The sequence below is a fragment of the Agelaius tricolor genome, unplaced genomic scaffold, assembly GCF_023055355.1.
Source record: "Agelaius tricolor isolate 1412-34295 unplaced genomic scaffold, bAgeTri1.0.p SCAF_5, whole genome shotgun sequence".
In the NCBI taxonomy this organism is placed as follows: Eukaryota; Metazoa; Chordata; class Aves; order Passeriformes; family Icteridae; genus Agelaius; species Agelaius tricolor.
The window spans coordinates 53,145,714-53,161,812 of NW_027269265.1; the positions used below are offsets into that span (position 1 = coordinate 53,145,714).

General features: G+C 49.2%; 1 protein-coding gene across 1 annotated transcript in view; it reads left to right on the forward strand.

Moving 5' to 3' along the window:
* The window catches only part of PLCB2 (phospholipase C beta 2), a 34,438-nt gene extending 19,610 nt beyond the window's left edge, over positions 1 to 14,828 (forward strand). The window contains exons 12-32 of the mRNA XM_071428070.1: positions 890 to 972; positions 1,339 to 1,423; positions 2,557 to 2,728; positions 3,496 to 3,593; positions 4,288 to 4,384; positions 4,502 to 4,586; positions 4,858 to 4,982; positions 5,957 to 6,111; positions 6,468 to 6,632; positions 7,593 to 7,692; positions 7,954 to 8,058; positions 8,998 to 9,083; positions 9,176 to 9,272; positions 9,445 to 9,498; positions 10,028 to 10,238; positions 10,435 to 10,606; positions 11,547 to 11,623; positions 13,222 to 13,317; positions 13,599 to 13,656; positions 14,246 to 14,332; positions 14,554 to 14,828. Coding sequence (XP_071284171.1) covers positions 890 to 972; positions 1,339 to 1,423; positions 2,557 to 2,728; positions 3,496 to 3,593; positions 4,288 to 4,384; positions 4,502 to 4,586; positions 4,858 to 4,982; positions 5,957 to 6,111; positions 6,468 to 6,632; positions 7,593 to 7,692; positions 7,954 to 8,058; positions 8,998 to 9,083; positions 9,176 to 9,272; positions 9,445 to 9,498; positions 10,028 to 10,238; positions 10,435 to 10,606; positions 11,547 to 11,623; positions 13,222 to 13,317; positions 13,599 to 13,656; positions 14,246 to 14,332; positions 14,554 to 14,826 — 2,481 coding nt within the window. The 3' untranslated portion in view covers positions 14,827 to 14,828. The remainder of the gene's footprint in view (positions 1 to 889; positions 973 to 1,338; positions 1,424 to 2,556; positions 2,729 to 3,495; positions 3,594 to 4,287; positions 4,385 to 4,501; positions 4,587 to 4,857; positions 4,983 to 5,956; positions 6,112 to 6,467; positions 6,633 to 7,592; positions 7,693 to 7,953; positions 8,059 to 8,997; positions 9,084 to 9,175; positions 9,273 to 9,444; positions 9,499 to 10,027; positions 10,239 to 10,434; positions 10,607 to 11,546; positions 11,624 to 13,221; positions 13,318 to 13,598; positions 13,657 to 14,245; positions 14,333 to 14,553) is intronic.
* Positions 14,829 to 16,099: the final 1,271 nt, after the last annotated feature.

Below are 16,099 nucleotides of genomic sequence, written 5' to 3' on the forward strand. Positions count from 1 at the left end.
TTCCTCAAGGAAATTATAACCTGCTAACACAGCATGTGCTGGGTTTTGGTTTTACATAACACATAGTCCTTCCTTCCACTACAACTCCTGTGGCCTTTTAGTAGCATTGTCTGAGGCTTTTCCTGAGAGCCTTGAGGCTTCTGTGACAGACTCCCAGTGGTCCATGGAGGAGCAGCTGTGGCAGCCTCCCTCCTTGCTGAGGTCATGGCTGATCCAGGATTTGGGATGATCAGGGGACTCTAATTGCAAAGGAGCAAATGGCACTTCTTTACCAATTAGCAGGACCAGAAAGGAAAATAGTGGAAAGTTTGTGGCAGTTTAACAGGGGCTTGGGGAAAATATTATTTTTTCTTACATCATTAATGCTGAAAAGGTTTCCATGGTATTTGCATTTGAAATGTCAGCACAGCTGGTAACTGAACACTCCAGCTCTCTTTGCTGCCAGGCAAAAGGATTTTATAAGCAGCAGAAATGATAGAAAATTGGGCAGGTTCAGAGGTAAGTATGGATAGAGTTTGCAGTGGTTTAATGTGGTGCTGCACACACCTTTCAAGGTGCTTGGGGCAGGGGTTTGTCCCTCTGGCCACATGCTCTCATGTGCAGTGATGTGTACACTGACCTGTGCAGCAAAACCAAAATCTCACCTTGTTGCATCTTCAACTTCATTTTGGTGCAAGCTATTGAGTTTAGCTCAGTGTGGATCCTCTGGAGCTGGAAATCTGGGCAGGTGTGAAAAAGATGACACTTCTCACCTTCTTACTGGGAGAAGTTTAGTGACTTTGAAAGGAGCTCCTGAGAGACAGTTATGGAGTCTGTTCAGTGGGAGGTCAGCTGTGTCTCTGTTATTAATGGCTGCTGAGCTTCTCTCTGACCATGGCCTCTCCCTCAGGATGCCATCGAGGCCATTGCAGAAAGTGCTTTTAAAACATCTCCGTACCCTGTGATCCTGTCCTTCGAGAACCACGTGGACTCGTGAGTATTTGGTGATTGGGAGAATTGGCTGCTGTGGCCAGAGCAGAAAATACACAGGCAAGGGCTGCTGGGTTTTAAGTGAGTGCTGAGCTGAAATTAAGTATTAATTGAGGTTTCTGAAGCAACTGAAGGTGGGTCAGAGCTGAAAGGTGAGCCTTAAACCTGCAGACTGAGGTGATCACAGTTGTGCAGCCTTTTACCTTAGGATTACAGAGTATGAACATAGGAGTTGGCTTGGGAATGGGACCTTAACATCTGCATAGCTGAGATGGTTTTCTGGGTAGAGGACATGGACATCTTTTGTTCATGCCAAACTCTGATTTTGGGCATTTGCTTTCCTCTTCACTCCTGCCTGATCTCTCTTAGGCCAAAGCAGCAGGCAAAGATGGCCGAGTACTGCCGAACAATTTTTGGAGACATGCTGCTGACAGAGCCACTGGAGAAATACCCGGTATGAGGGAGCTGGGGCAGGAGGCCACTGGTGAGGCCTTTCTGGAAAACTTGGTCACTCCTGGTGCTGGGAGGTGCCACAACAACAGATACAATGCCATGGACATGGATCCTGGTTCATAGATACAGGTGGAAAACTCTTGTTTAGTACTCTGTCACCTGAGGGGCTCTGGGCACTGAGCTCTGGGTGGCCAAGGATGTACCAAGGGTACCAGGTGTGTTCTCTATGTGACACTGATCCAGCTCTGTCTGCCAGCACTTGGAAACAGGAGCAAAGGCCTAATCCTGCTTCTAGCCTGGAAATATTCCCTTCCAGGTATAGGTGGGCAGGTCAGTGTCATGTGCTTGCAATAGCTGAGGAAAGCTCCCCCTCTACCTGACCTCAGTCTTCATCTTACCTGTACAACAGGTATTTCTGTGGCCCCAGTGGCACCTTTGGTGACACAACTGCCCTGCCAGGAGACATGGTTTTAAACATCTGAGCAGGATCTGTGTTCTGCAGGGCACGAGGCAGATCCTTGGGGTGCACAGAGGAGGGATAGCTGAGGCACCTGGCCCAAGCATCTGTTAAAAAGCACTGAGACCCAAAGAAGAGCTGGAAAGAAGCAGTGAGCCAGCAGCAACTGCCCACTGTCCAGCCCCATGTCCAGGCAATAGGAACAGAGGGATGAGGGGGGGAACAGTTCAAGAGATCAGCTAAGCTATTTACAGGCCTTTGTTGTCTGTGCAGTCTGTCACATGTCCTTGTCTTGAGCCACCTCCTCTGAGATCTTTTTTAAATATGCTGCAGGCAGTGTTTAAATCTGGCCTGAGTACTGAGGAGGGACTGAGGATCTGGGATATAATGAGAGAAGTAGGTGGAATGGGAAGCCAGGGGTATGTGGATGCCTTCAGGCCATCTAGGTGGTTTTTTTAGCAGGATGGGTGGCTAGGCAGCATGGCAGAGCCTGAGAGGTGCAAAATGCTGGTCTGAAACCACAGGTGAAATCGTAGGAAAAATCTGCATTAATTTAGCTGGCAGATGGAGGAAGTTAGGAGTATAGTGGGTGAGAGATGTGTCTGTGCACTGGCAATTGGCCAGGGGGACAGGAGAGGTGAGTGTTTGAATTCTGTGATGAGGTTTATCTGTTACAGCTGAAGCCAGGAGTTCCTCTCCCAAGTCCTAAGGACCTCTTAAGGAAAATCTTGATTAAAAACAAAAAGAACCAATCTATGTCTGAGAAGAGGCAGAACTCTTTGAAGAAAGGGAGGAACGCAGAACCAGAAACCACTGAGCAGCCAACCTCTGTGGATGCTGAAGATACTGGTATGTCCGAAGGGAAGGGGGAATAATAAAACTGATGGGCAAAGCCTTCTAAATCTCTCAATACTTGGTAAGCTTGGGACAAGCCAGCACTAGTCATTAAATCAGTTATTCCAAGCAGCAGCAGAAAATTGGAAGAGAAATTAAATCTTCAGAATGCTTTGAACACTTAGTCCAACCAAAGGAGAAGATCATTTACCTGCCCATCATCCCTTAGTGATCCACTGATACACTCTGGCTTTTGGGTTGAGGGAAGGGGAATAATTTGTTACTGCTTGTAGCTCTCTGATAACCACAAATTCACCACAGCCTAGTTCTTCACCATGAGGGCCTTGGAGGTTCATAAAACCTTCAGCCCCTTTCTCCTCCCTTCCTGTCACCTCCTGGGCTCAGAGCCCCTGTGGTAGAACAGTCCTAGTCATGGTAAGAACACATAATGTCATGTGAGGACAAGGTGAACAGCAGAACACCTGGAAATGGGCATTTGTTCCTGAAAATATATGTGACCTAGGAGGGGAAACAGCCCAGTGATTGTTGCTCCTGAGTGTGAGGGGAGCCTGCAGCAGGAATGGTTTGGTCTCTTGGGTGCGCTCATCCTCAGTGTACCAGTTCATGTTTGGATTTGGCCAGTAAAATTGTGGGATTCTTCCCCTCAGTGTTCCAGCATTACTTGGTGGTGAGGTTTGGCAGAGCTCTCCACTGCCAGCAGCCTGCAGGGTCCTGTCTGTGTCCTCCTGATCCATACCATTGATAAGGGCCTGTGTGCTTAGTTTGGGCAGGTGATGTGGCTGAAGAGGAGCCAGAGGAAGAGGATGAACAGCTCAGAAATCTGGATGAAGAGGAAATTAAAAAGATGCAGTCAGATGAGGTACTGTCACTGTTGGTTCTTTTCCTTTTCTGTTTTGATTTTTGCTGGCTTCCACTTTTCTCTGGGGCCTCACCCTATTGAATAGAGATGAACCCGAAGTGCAAAGGGGAATGAATCTGTGGGGGACTTTCCATCCCCCACAGGGCAAGACCTTTGCTGTAAAAACTGAAAAAGAAAAATTTTGTTGCAAGCATAAAGAATGTGGCAGAGGAGTTACTGCTGACTGTGCATGATTTGGAGATAACTGTTTGCCTGGGGGTGTTGGAGAGGCTTAGCCTTGGTCTGAGAAATTGTTACTGAAAGTGCTGCTGCTGAAGGAGGGGGGAGAAGATCAGCATTCCCTTGAATAAAAGGTCTGTTTCCCATTTCCATCTCCCTGGTATCCTTTGGAGAGGAGGAAAAGCAACATCCTTGTTTATCCCAGACTCCATGTTCTGAGGGGTCAAAGAGATCCTGGGCTTCGTATATCCTCCCTGGAACCCCTCCATGTGCCTTAATTCCATTTTTGCCCAGCCACATGGAGATCCTGTGCCCCTGCCCCACCATGGAGCTGTAGGACTGGGGAGCCAAAGAAACTGGAGCACTCTGGTCAGGGCAGCCGCCAGAGCTCTTTGACTGGGAGGCCCTGGTGCAGTTTGTTTCATCTCCAGGGAAGGTCTCTTCATTGTTCCCTTTTGAATTGTTCTCTGCTCAGGGCACGGCTGGTCTGGAAGTGACGGCGTACGAGGAGATGTCCAGCCTGGTTAACTACATACAGCCCATCAAATTCAACTCCTTCGAGGTCTCTGCCAGTAAGTCAGCCTCAGTCCCTTTGGAATGCAGGCCAAGTGCTTCCTGCCTCTGTCAGTCCCCCGTGCAGAACGGGGGCTGGGCGTGCCTTGCTCCTGAATGCAATCTCCTGTTTCTAGAGAAGAACCGGAGTTACGTCATCTCTTCCTTCACCGAGACCAAGGCTTATGATCTAGTGAGCAAGTTCCCCGTGCAGTTTGTTGAGTATCCTTTTGGCAGCCCTTTCCCAGTGCCACTGGGTGCTTGGAATGTGAGGGAGATTCTTGACAGGATGCATCCTACTGTAGCCAATGTCAAGGCTGCCAGATGCTTGTCCTTAAGTGAAAAGCGTATGGACAAGAAGCCTGAGCCTCCTTGGGGTCTTGTCTGGAAGGCTCTGAGTATTTGGTAGCAGAGCTCCAACAGTTTTTATAATGGGAATATGCGGGCTGGCCTCAGGGCACAACAGGAACAGTGTTTCCTATAGAGCCTGTAGATACAACAAATGGCAGATGAGCCGCATTTACCCCAAAGGCACCCGGATGGACTCCTCCAATTACCAGCCCCAGATGTTCTGGAATGTCGGCTGTCAGATGGTGGCACTCAACTTCCAGACCATGGGTGAGTGTCAGGGTGTGCTCCAGCCTCCGAGGAGGTGAAGTCAGGCACTGCTGATCCCCAGGTGCTCCTGGTCTCTGTCTCTTCCTTTTCTGCCATTTCCCTGGTCATTGTTCCAGGTGCCTTGTCCCAAAGTGCTGTTCTCCTCTGATTTGATCTCCCACAGACCAACAGCACTTTTCCATGCCCAGCACAGACCTGGCATACACACATGCACTCATATGGACTGCTGTCGCCTTGTGTCCGGGCACTGTCCCTGGCTGTCCTTTTCCACGATGTCACACTGAATCATATCCATGAGGGCACCTGCAGCTTCCATCCCCCAAGTTGCTACCTCTACAAGGAAGAGGCAGAGCTCCATCTGGCCACAGCACTGACCTGTCTGTGCCATTGTTTCCAGGATTTTGACCTGACCAGGGAGGAAAGGCCTTTCTTTGCTGCACAACCAGCATAAGAAGGAAAGAAAAGCCTTGCGAGAAAGCTGTACCTTACCCCTCTTCCTTCCTCAGAGGGCTGTGTTATGTATAGAGCATAGGAGACAAAAGGGAGCGAGTGCAAGGTTGGTTCTGAAGAGGATGACAGTGCAGGCAGGTGCAGCAACCACCAGGCAGTGTCCTCAGTAGTGTCAGACAGAAGATGGCCTCAGAGGAGGCCCAAAATGAAATGGGGAAGGAGCAGAGGAGCTTAGACAGTTACTTATTCCCACCCAAAAATAGCAGGTGCTCCTTAAAGCAGGTTTTAATTTAGTTCTGCCCATGACTTAAGGTGCAAGCACAAGCAAACCACTTCCCTTCCTTACAACAGCTGCTGTAATACTTTTCCCTGTAGGGTGCTGAGAGGCTTAATTAGTTTTCAAGATGGCTTTGCAAGCCCTGGGCTGGCAGGGGCTGGGAGCTTCCGGCAGCTTTCAGCTCCCTCCCAGCACACAGGCTGCCTGTCCCCCCCAGCCCTGTCTCACTGTGTTGCTCTGCTCTCAGATGTCCCCATGCAGCAGAACATGGCCCTGTTTGAGTTCAACGGGCAGTGTGGGTACCTGCTCAAGCACGAGTTCATGCGGCGCCCCGACAAGCAGCTGGACCCATTCTCCGTGGACCGCATCGATGGGCTGGTGGCCACTACTGTCTGTGTCACGGCAAGTACAGCCTGGGCACCCTGTCCTGTGTCACCCAGGGGGACTCTTAGTGCCACATGAACCCATGGAGTCCTGTGAGAAAGCGTTACTGTGGCAACTCCCAGGCTTGTCACTATTTTAAATTAATCATAATCACATGAAAATGGAAAATGAGCATCTGCCGTGCAGAGGGAGCCAAGGCTGTGCTGGTAGGGAGAGAGGAAGTGCTGAAGCAAGAAATAGTGGTGAAGGTAAAAGAAGAGCTGGAGCAGAAAAGCTGTTTTGGAGTGGGAGAGTGACTTTAGGGTGAAGGAATGGGGGGGTCCCTCCGTTTTATTCTTCCCAGCAGTTGCTAACTTGGTTTGTGTTGTTCATAGGTACTCTCTGGTCAGTTCCTCTCAGACCGCAGCGTGAAGACCTATGTGGAAGTGGAGCTCCTTGGGCTGCCAAGGGATGCCAAACGCAAACACAGAACCAAACTGACCTCCACAGCCAACTCCATTAACCCTGTGTGGAAGGAGGAGGCTTTTGTTTTTGAAAAGGTGAGAACATTTGATAGTAATTTAGGCAGAGAATCCTTAAAGCTCCTGATGGCCATGAGCACTGCCTTGGCAGAGGTCAGTGCCAGCAGAAGAGACTCCCCTCTGGAGACCTCAGGCCTGGCTTTGGACACTCTCAGGTAACATCCAAACAACAATATCCAAAATTACTCTGCATCAGAATTTCCCAGAACAGACAAGGGGTAGCTGGGAATGGTTCTGGAGATAACAGGCATCCAAAGTCTCCCCTCTATGATGCCCTCTTCAGACCAATCAGTTTGGAAAACTTCCAGCATCAGAAAGGAACTGAATTTCTGTGGTTTAACTGTCAATGAGAAACAGCCAAGCTGGAGCAGTAATGGGACCAGTTTTCAGTTGTGCCAGAACATGGAAAGCTGCCCTGTCTCTCCCCAGGAATTCAGAGATCACCAATCCAGATGCAGGGCACAGGAAAGATAAGTCAAGTATACATTATACAATTCATCTGTCAAGCACAGTATGAAGATACAGATATTTTCAGCCTACTTGGCTAAAATATCTTCCTTTCAGAAACCCTCTGAGGCTTCACTCCTGCCAGAATAATTTTGAATTCATTTTATGGCGCAAGAATACAGGGAAGGAGGGAATCAAAAGCCTTTATTAACAATGTTACCATGTTTGCTAAATTATCCTTCCAGTTCATTCCAGTGATTTCTTCCTGGAAGCAGTGGTTTGGAGGGTTTGTTGGCCTGTTTTTGTCTTTAGGTAACCTGTGACCCTGGGCAGGCTGAGAAGACTGTTTGGTGGAGTTTCTGGGCATTCAGCTATGATGTCTATGATAAACTGTGTCCTTAAATTACAAGGATTACAATTTCCAGAATGACAATGCCATCCTGGAAGAGATGGAATTGTTAGGTTGGAAGGAGGATGCTGCTATCAGGAGTGAGGTGAGGACACTGGTGCCTTATTCTGCTTTTCCCTTAGATCATGATGCCTGAGTTGGCATCTCTCAAAATTGTGGCTTGGGAAGAAGGAGGAAAGTTCATTGGCCAGCGTATCATTCCCATCATCGCAATGCACCCAGGTAAATCAGTGGAAATTCCTTCAGCTCTTGTGCCCTTCAGACCTGTCCAGTGGGAGCCATAAAGATCGTACAAGCAGCTGCATACTTTGCTCCTTAATCTCCATGCTCATAGGCAGAGGAACCCTGAAATCCATCTTGTTACAGCTTTGGCTTTATCCCATGATATACAGGCTCCTCCTGTAAAGAGGAGCCTTGGGCTGCTGGAGCAGACAGGGAGGGACAGGATGCCACCAGCTCAACTCCCTCCCCTCTGTGCCCCAGGCTACCACCACGTGTGCCTGCGCAGCGAGAGCAACATGCCACTCACCATGCCCGCCCTCTTCGTGTTCCTGGAGATCAAGGACTACGTGCCAGATGCTTGGGCAGGTAGGGAGTGCTGGAATGTGGGGGGAGTGCTTCTGGCCTCTTCCAAACTCTGATTCAGAAGTATTTTTCCAGCATGGGAAGTGCTTTCCTGCTGCACCCTCAATTCCTTGTCAGGGTGGGACTTGAGTGCATGCCAGCATCCTGTCACAGCCTTGCTGCCTTGGGAAGAGCGTGGAGGCTCCCAGCTGTGCCTGGTTCCCACCTGAGGTGCAGTGCAGGTGGAGCAGGCTCCAGTGTGGAATGGCTCAGCCCTACCCTTGTTCAGAGGCAGGGAGAGGTTTCCTTGAGGGAATAGGTGACATCTCTCAGGGGTTGCAGAGATCAGGGGCTTTAGGGAGGTTTTAGGAGTGATGCTCTTCCCTATTGGAAGAAAAGGGAGGTTCTTGCTGGTACTGAGAAATGGGGACCTTCCTTTGAGAAGGGTCAGAGCTGGATGTGACAGCAGCCTCACCAGAGGGATGAACTGTCATGACCAAACCAGAATGCAACAGCATCAGCCACAGGAGCTCTTATGAATACTTTTCATGTTTGTTCTCTCCCCCTCTGTGTTCATACAAATGAACCTTTTTCACTGGGGAAATCCTGAGAAACTTGATTTATCACATTTTTATTAAAAAGATGAGGTTTATACAATGTTGGGCTGGAATTGGAGTAAGCAGCTGTGCAGGTAGGAAAAACCTTAACCTGGCCCTGGCTTTTGGGAGCAGAGTTCCCAAAATCACTTCACAGAGCTACCCTGAACATCAGTTGTGAGCCATGGCCTTGGACTGGCACTGAGGGGAAGGAGGTTCCCTTCCTCCCTCCCTTGTGCTGTCAGGGAGACTTTGGTTACAAGCAGAGAACACAAACTATTCCTTCTTCACAGTGTCCTGCACTGGGCAGGGAAACGAGTCCATGAGTTGTTTGCTATCCAAGCCAAGCCCTGGTCTCTGTTTCCAGATCTCACTATTGCCCTCTCCAACCCCATCAAGTTCTTCAACCTGCAGGACAAACGCTTGATGAAGCTCAAGGATACCTCAGGGGAGGTGAGTTTTTCCAGGTTCTGTTCTCTAGAGCACCTTGCATGGATTCAGCTTGAAATGATGGAGTTTTCATTTAACTCTGATCTTTGTTTTAGAAGCCTGGCACACAGACAAACCTCTCAACTGCTGAGACTAATGGGGTAACAGGCTCCACTAGGAAACCCAGCATTCCTCTCTCTAACAGGTCCACAGGTAAGTTTCCAAGAGTTTCCAAGCATTTAAGCATCTTGGCAGTTTAATTAATTCTTCTGTACTGACACCAACATCCTTCACACGGGCTGTGTTCTGGTGAGCTCTCCTCTGTCCATTTCCAACCTGGACATCCAAGATGGGACATTAACAGGAACTTCTTTTGGGATTTCAGGAGCAGCAGTGTTCACCAAGGATGAAGCCGTGTTGGAAGTAATGCAGATGGCAGGTAACTCCTCATGCTGGTCACCTGGGCTGAGGCCCTGCCTGTCATCTTATATTTCCACATTAAAAAGACTTGTCCCAACCCTTCTTGGTGTAGCCAGCACTAAAGATAAATCCCAGAAATCTTGGGGATCCAGGACAGGTTTCCTTCAGCACAGCTACATTCCCTGTGCAACATGTTGTTCACCTGCTTCTGGGTGCCTGAATGCAGTGTGATGCCAATTCCTTCAAACACGAGGCCTAATTGTGCCTCAAAACTGAACTGAAGGCACAAGAGGAAACCTGTTTCACTCAGGATATATTGGCAAATTACTGTTATGTACATTGCTTTCTTAGAAGTTATTCCTAAAGAAAAGGGTTTGCCAGGACAGAATATGTACCTGGGGAGAGGCATCCCAAGGTGTGGAGCAGAGGGGGCTCTGGTTTGGATGTCATAATCCAGGCACTTGTATTGGAGCTGTATGCTCCAGTTTCCCCACTCCAAGCCTTGGGAAGGAGCTGGCACTGTTCAGCCTTTTTATTTTGTGTTTCAGAGCCTGAGACAATCACCCTTGCTGAGCTGCAGCAGAAGAAGCGCTTCCTGAAGCTGCTGAAGAGGCAGGAGAAGGAGCTGAGGGAGCTGGAGTGGAAGGGAAGCAAACAGAGGGAGGAGCTGCTGCAGAAATACTCCGTGCTCTTTTCGGAGCTGGCCTGCCCTGGGGGCAAGAAAAGGACAGTACGCACAAGGAAAACGCAGAAGAAGAGGTAACCACAGTCTGGGGTCACCTTCCCAAACCTAAACAAGGATCCCCAGGGAAACATGGCCTTCCCTTCTCTGCAGGAAGATGGAGCAGTGCAGGCATGTGCATGTCCCTGGGTTGCTCTCACTGAGGGTGGGTAGGAAGGTTGGGATTGTATTGGTGTGGCGAGAAGCAGCATGGCCCCTGTTCCTGTTCTGCAGGAGCGTGACCCCAAGTGATGCTGGTACCAGTGCAAATCCTGTAAGAGCAGCAGAGAGCATCGATTGCCACTGGCTCATGGAGCTGAGGGAGAGGCTGGAGAGGGACCTCATCCACCTTGGGGAGGAGCACCACAATCGCATCCGAAGGAAGAAAGAGCAGCACGCTACCGAGGTGAGGGCTGCGAGTGTCACCTGAAAATGTGTCCTGGGACAGCCCCAAAAATCCCAAGTTACTCATTAAACTGAGCTTGGGAATGTGGGCCCAGAACATACCTGACACATGCACACACCAGGTAACTGAGAATGAAGACATGAAGCTTATTATATGTCTGCTATTTTTTAAAACAAGAGTAGCATTGCCCTGGAGAACATCATGCTCCATGTGCTCCAGCTCTTCTGATGCCTTAGCATGGAGTTAATGTGGTGCTTAGTGGTTTCACACCTTGCCAGGTGCCACCTCTCCGGGAGCCCAGGAGCTGGGGTGATGTGGGGGTGGGCTGAGGGCTCACCAGTGGCACCATCAGAGTATGTTCTGCTGTTTGACTTGGTGGAAGTCAGAGTCCAGGTGAGGGGAGTCCTGCAGGCTGAGCTCAGCCAAAGCCAGAAGGAGCCACAGTGGTGCCTGGGGACAGAGTGCAGGCCATGGGATGGTGGTGATGGTAAATCCAGCATATGCTATCTGTTCCGATGAAAGGGGAGCAATTCCAGGCTTGGGAGGCATGTTCCCATTAGTGTTTTCTGAAGGAATTTGCACTGATATATCTTAAATCTTCAGTTCCCTGGTGCAACTTGGGCTTGACAGGCCTCTTGCAAGCTGTGTAACACTTGGGCACTGGCTCACCTGGAATCAGGTTTCTTACCTGGGAGAGGAGCCAGGGATGAAACCTTCCTGTCTCACAAGTGCAGCCCACTGGCACAGTGGGGCCTGCATGTACAGCTGAGCTCACTCCTGTGCCAGTGTTTGCACTGAGCCTCGGGGTTTCAGAATTTGTTGCTCCTGGAATTCAGTGCAGGGAAGTGTACAGCTGGCTTGGGTGCAAGTGGATATAGATGAGGTGCAGTGTCTCATCCTGCTTTGTTCCCTTTTGGTCTTGTGTTCATCCCTTAAACAGCAAGTTGCCAGGATCCTGGAGCTGGCCAGGGAGAAGCAGGCAGCTGAGCTGCGGGTGCTGAGGGACACATCAGAAAGGTAAATATGGCAGTGGAATCACAAACAATGCCAGGTTCTGCTCCAGGCAGCACTTTCTGCTGGATCTCACAGCTCTTCTCTGCAGCCAGGGAGGGAGGATGGTGAGAAATTGAGGCAGGGGATGTGACAGGGGATCTCACACAGTGGTATGGGAGAAGATGCCTCTTGTGATCCCCAGAACAGTGTTCCTGCCATGAGGCACCAAGCAGGATACAGTGTTCCATCTGCAGTGAGCAGCCTGGAGCCACTGACAGGGAAGGATAGGAATACACTGCTGGTCCCTGGCTGCCACCTCTGTCTCTTACAGTCAAGACCTCACATTAATCCCTTCCAGGGATCTGCTCTATCTTCTAAGTGAATTGAGCATCTTGGCTCCAGTATTTAAACAAACTAGCAGAATCAATTGACCAGTTTCTAGCCAGCCATGTATCCATTTGTTCTTACAAGAACTTTGTCCTGAAGCTGGAATCCTCACTCATTCCTACTTCCCATTAAATGCTGTCTCAGCCTTTAGTTGCAAATTCATATAAAACTGACTCTTTTTGTGTCCTGTACCAAGTCAGAGTCTCTTTACTCAGCTATTCAGCATATTCAGGCAAGTCTAAGGAAACAGGTGAGTAGCCAGGTAATGGTTTGCTGACAGTGGGATGTCATTAGTACAGTCACATCTCCCTGGCTGGGAGAAGCTCCAGAAAGATTTCAAGATCTGCAGCAACAGGCAGTGAAATGGCAGTTCAGCAGGAATAAATATACAATGATGTGAATGGAAAACCCTGGCCACAGCCCATCAGTGCACTGGTTTTGGCACCCAGGTAAGAGATCTTCAGCTGCCATGGATGTTCTTCATTCCCAGCTCTGCAGTGGCCAAAGTGGCAAACAGGATTTTGGGAATTGTACAGGGAAACAAAAAAAAAGATTGCGTCAGCCTTGTGCCACTGGATCCATCTGCATAGAGCTGTCCCCTTCTCAGTGTGCCATCTCAAACAAATAAAGTCTTTGAAAGGACAAGAAGAACAGCCAGCACTGGGGAGGAATTTGTGCACAAAAAGGAATTAAATGGGACAGCTAGGAGAACAGATGTTTGAGGGAATGTGACAGGAATGTGTAAATCATGAATGGTCTGGAAGAGGGAAGTGATTGCTCACTGTTTCTCAGTGGAAAGAAGGATGGGACATCCAGTGAATGTCTCAGGTGTGTCTGTCACATTGTGTGTAAATTAAGTGCTGTTTCTCTCACAGCAAAGAGCGGTGAAATCCAAAAGGGAAGGTAAACTCTAAAGTACAAGTGACATCATGGAACATGATACCTGCATAGATACTGGAGGATAGACTGGAAACTGGGAAGGTGGAGGAGGGAAAATTTCCTGTACATTTGTTCTTTCTTACACTTGCCTTTAGCATGTGCTGCCTCCACTGCTGGGCCAGGACATATCCTGACTCAGGACTTAAAATATCCTTGGAGACTCCAGGCCTCCTGCTGCACAGTCTCCCACATTTGGTGTTTCTGGACAGTGGAACATTCCAGAGGGCTGTGGATGGAGGACTGCTCTGCTGTCTGGGGCTGGTAACCAGGCTGTATCTCCTCTCTTCTCTCCACAGCAACATTAAAGACATTAAGAAGCGGATGGAGGCAAAGAGAGTGGAGCGGGTCCAGGCCATGCTGAGGAATACCAGTGACAAGGCTGCTCAGGAGAGGTGGGGGAGTGGATGTTCCTGGGCTCTGCCCATGCAGGGTGTCCTGCTGACTTGGAAGATGAGAAAGTAGAATTTTGCATCCAGTTATTTGCCTTATGGCTCAGCCAACTGAGTGGTGTTTTATTTGTCCTTTGTAGAAGTACAGCAGCTTCTCTCTGTGGTAGGACAGGGTGGGGATGTAACACACCTGTTGATCACTATAGAACTGATCAATCCTGACAACTGTGCTTTATGGAAGGAGAAGAGCTGGATTTTATAGGGTTTTATAATTTTCTTTAAAGGTTGAAGAAAGAAATTAACAATTCCCACATTCAGGAAGTGGTGCAGACAGTCAAACGGGTGAGTTCAGGGGGGTCAGGCTGCCCCAGCAGCTCTGGGTTCTGCAGGGGAGGGGGTGGCCAGGGGAACTCAGTGTCCAGGGCATTTGTAACCCACGACTCGGGAACAATGGGAAAGCCCAGTGGGAGGAAAGACACCTCAAAGACCCCAGCTGCTCTGCCCTTTGAAGACTCAGTGCCAGTCCATGTCTGTCTGTGAGTGTCAGCATTTGAGTCCATTTGTCCCCATGTATGTGTGTCTGAGTGGCCACGTGTCCAGCTGTGTCTGTGTCCACCTGTGTGTCTGTCCATGTGTAGCTGTGCCTGATTGTCTGTGTGTGTGTACAGGTATCCCTGTGTCTGTGTGTGTCCAGGTGTCTGTCCTTATGCAAGTGTGTGTATCCATGTATCTCTGTGTATCCCCCTGTATGTCTGCATCCCTGTCCCTGTATCCCACATGCCCATGTGCACTCAACCTGCCAGGCTGTCGTGGTGTCCCTAAATCCAGGCTGCTGCTCCTGGCCCACACCCTGCTAGGCTGAGCCTGGGACATCCAAAGCCCTTGCTTATAAAACTGGAACTTGAGGGGGAATAATTTATTCTTTTTAAAGATGACAGAGAAGACTGGCAGGTTGCAGCAGAAACTGGAGGAGAAGCAGGCAGCAAATCTTCAGTCCATCAAGGAGAGAGAAAACCAGGTAAGAATAATGTTTAGGGTCAGGGCTGTTTCTTGGCACAAGAAGTCCAAACCCCAGAGAATCAGTCTTGATGGCCGCTCTCAGCCCACCCATTCCCAGGGGTCGAGAAAGTGGATGAGAGAACCCACACAGACCCCAGAAGGACCAACAGCTCATCCCAGAGCTCCTGCTCTCTCTGCTTGACTGCAGTGTGTGGGAATGACCTGATTCTCCATTTACAGCTCCAGCAGCAAGTACGGGTAGAATATGAAGAGAAGTTGAGAGCTCTGAACATGGAGGTTCAGGAGATGGTGAAGAACTACACCAAAACCAGCTTTCCAGAAGAGCCACAGACTGGGAAGGAAGCAGGTCAGAGCATTCCTGAGGGAGAACAAGGCTCTACAGATGAACTGGAAGCAAATATCCCAGTGGCAGAGGTGTCCAGGCTTACACTGGCAATGACTGAGCCCTCGGGAGCTGCAATGGATGTGGAGATAGAAGAGAGCATATTCTGAGATGAGGCCCTTCCTTACTGTTCATTGCAAGAAGTTATATGGTGAAGTAACAACCAGCTTCACAAACTACTGCCATCCCTTTCCATTCTGGGGAGCTCCTGAAATCCTTCAGGAATGTACCACATTATTCCAGATATCTGGAAGCAGTCTGAAGAGCTCACCCTTCAGAGTACTGCACCTTCTGCGTTCCCCAGCCTGAGCTCTGAGGTATTCCAGCAGTGGGAAAGGGCCTGTGCCTGCAGACCAACTCCCTGTTGGCATCACAGCAGCAGCTACAGGAATATTTACTTTGCATTCAGAACAGTTCTTAGAGTCAGTTCCCTCATCATTCTTCACATCAGTCCAACTCCTCCTAACATCTTCCACACGGTTCAATGAAACAGCAATAAACAAACCTAAACACTGATACAAAGAGACACCACAGGTGGGGATAGGGGTGGGAAGTGGGCTCAGTCACAGCAAACCACACCATGCTGTGTGTCCTACAGGAGAACAGTTACATCTGAAGCTGCATTAATAAACAATTACAAATGCTGCTATAAAACAAACCAAACCCCAGGTCAAGCAGGTATGAGACAGCATGTTCCAAGCCTAGTCTGAACACCCAACAAGAGTCCACCTCTCCCCTGTGGTGTCACCAGAGTACTGGAATTATGGATTGTACATTTCTGAGCTATTTATTTTCTAAAAAATTAAAACATAGCAGTTCTTAAACAACGAGGTCACTTGTTACTTAGCTGCAGTTAGTGTGTGTGTGTGTCCATCTCCATGTCTGTGTCCAGGTGTCTGTGTAGCTGTAACCATGTCCCTGTGTTCATGTGTGTGTCTACGTGTCTAGGTATGCATGTGTCCATGTTTGTGTGTCTGGTGTCTGTCCATTTGTGTCTGTATGTCCACGTGTGTGTGTGTGTGTGTGTGATCCATGTCTCAGTGTGGGACTGTGGGTGTGTCCACATGTCTGTCTGTGTCCATCTATCTAGCTGTGTCCCTGTGTATTTCTCTGTGCCTGAGTGTATGTTCATGTCTGTCATTGTATCCATGCATCTCTCTGTGTCCATGTCTGTCTGTCTGCCCGTCCATGTCTGCAAGCCTGTGTGTGTGTCTGCATGTCTGTGTCTCTGTAGCCAGGTATGTGTGTCAATCTTTGTGTCTGTCTTCTGTGTGTCTGTCCACGTCCCTGTGTCTCACACCTGTCTATTCATGTCAATGTCACAGTGTCTGGGCCTGTGTGGCTGTGTCCGTGTGTGTGTCCCTGTGTGCCCATGTGGGTGTG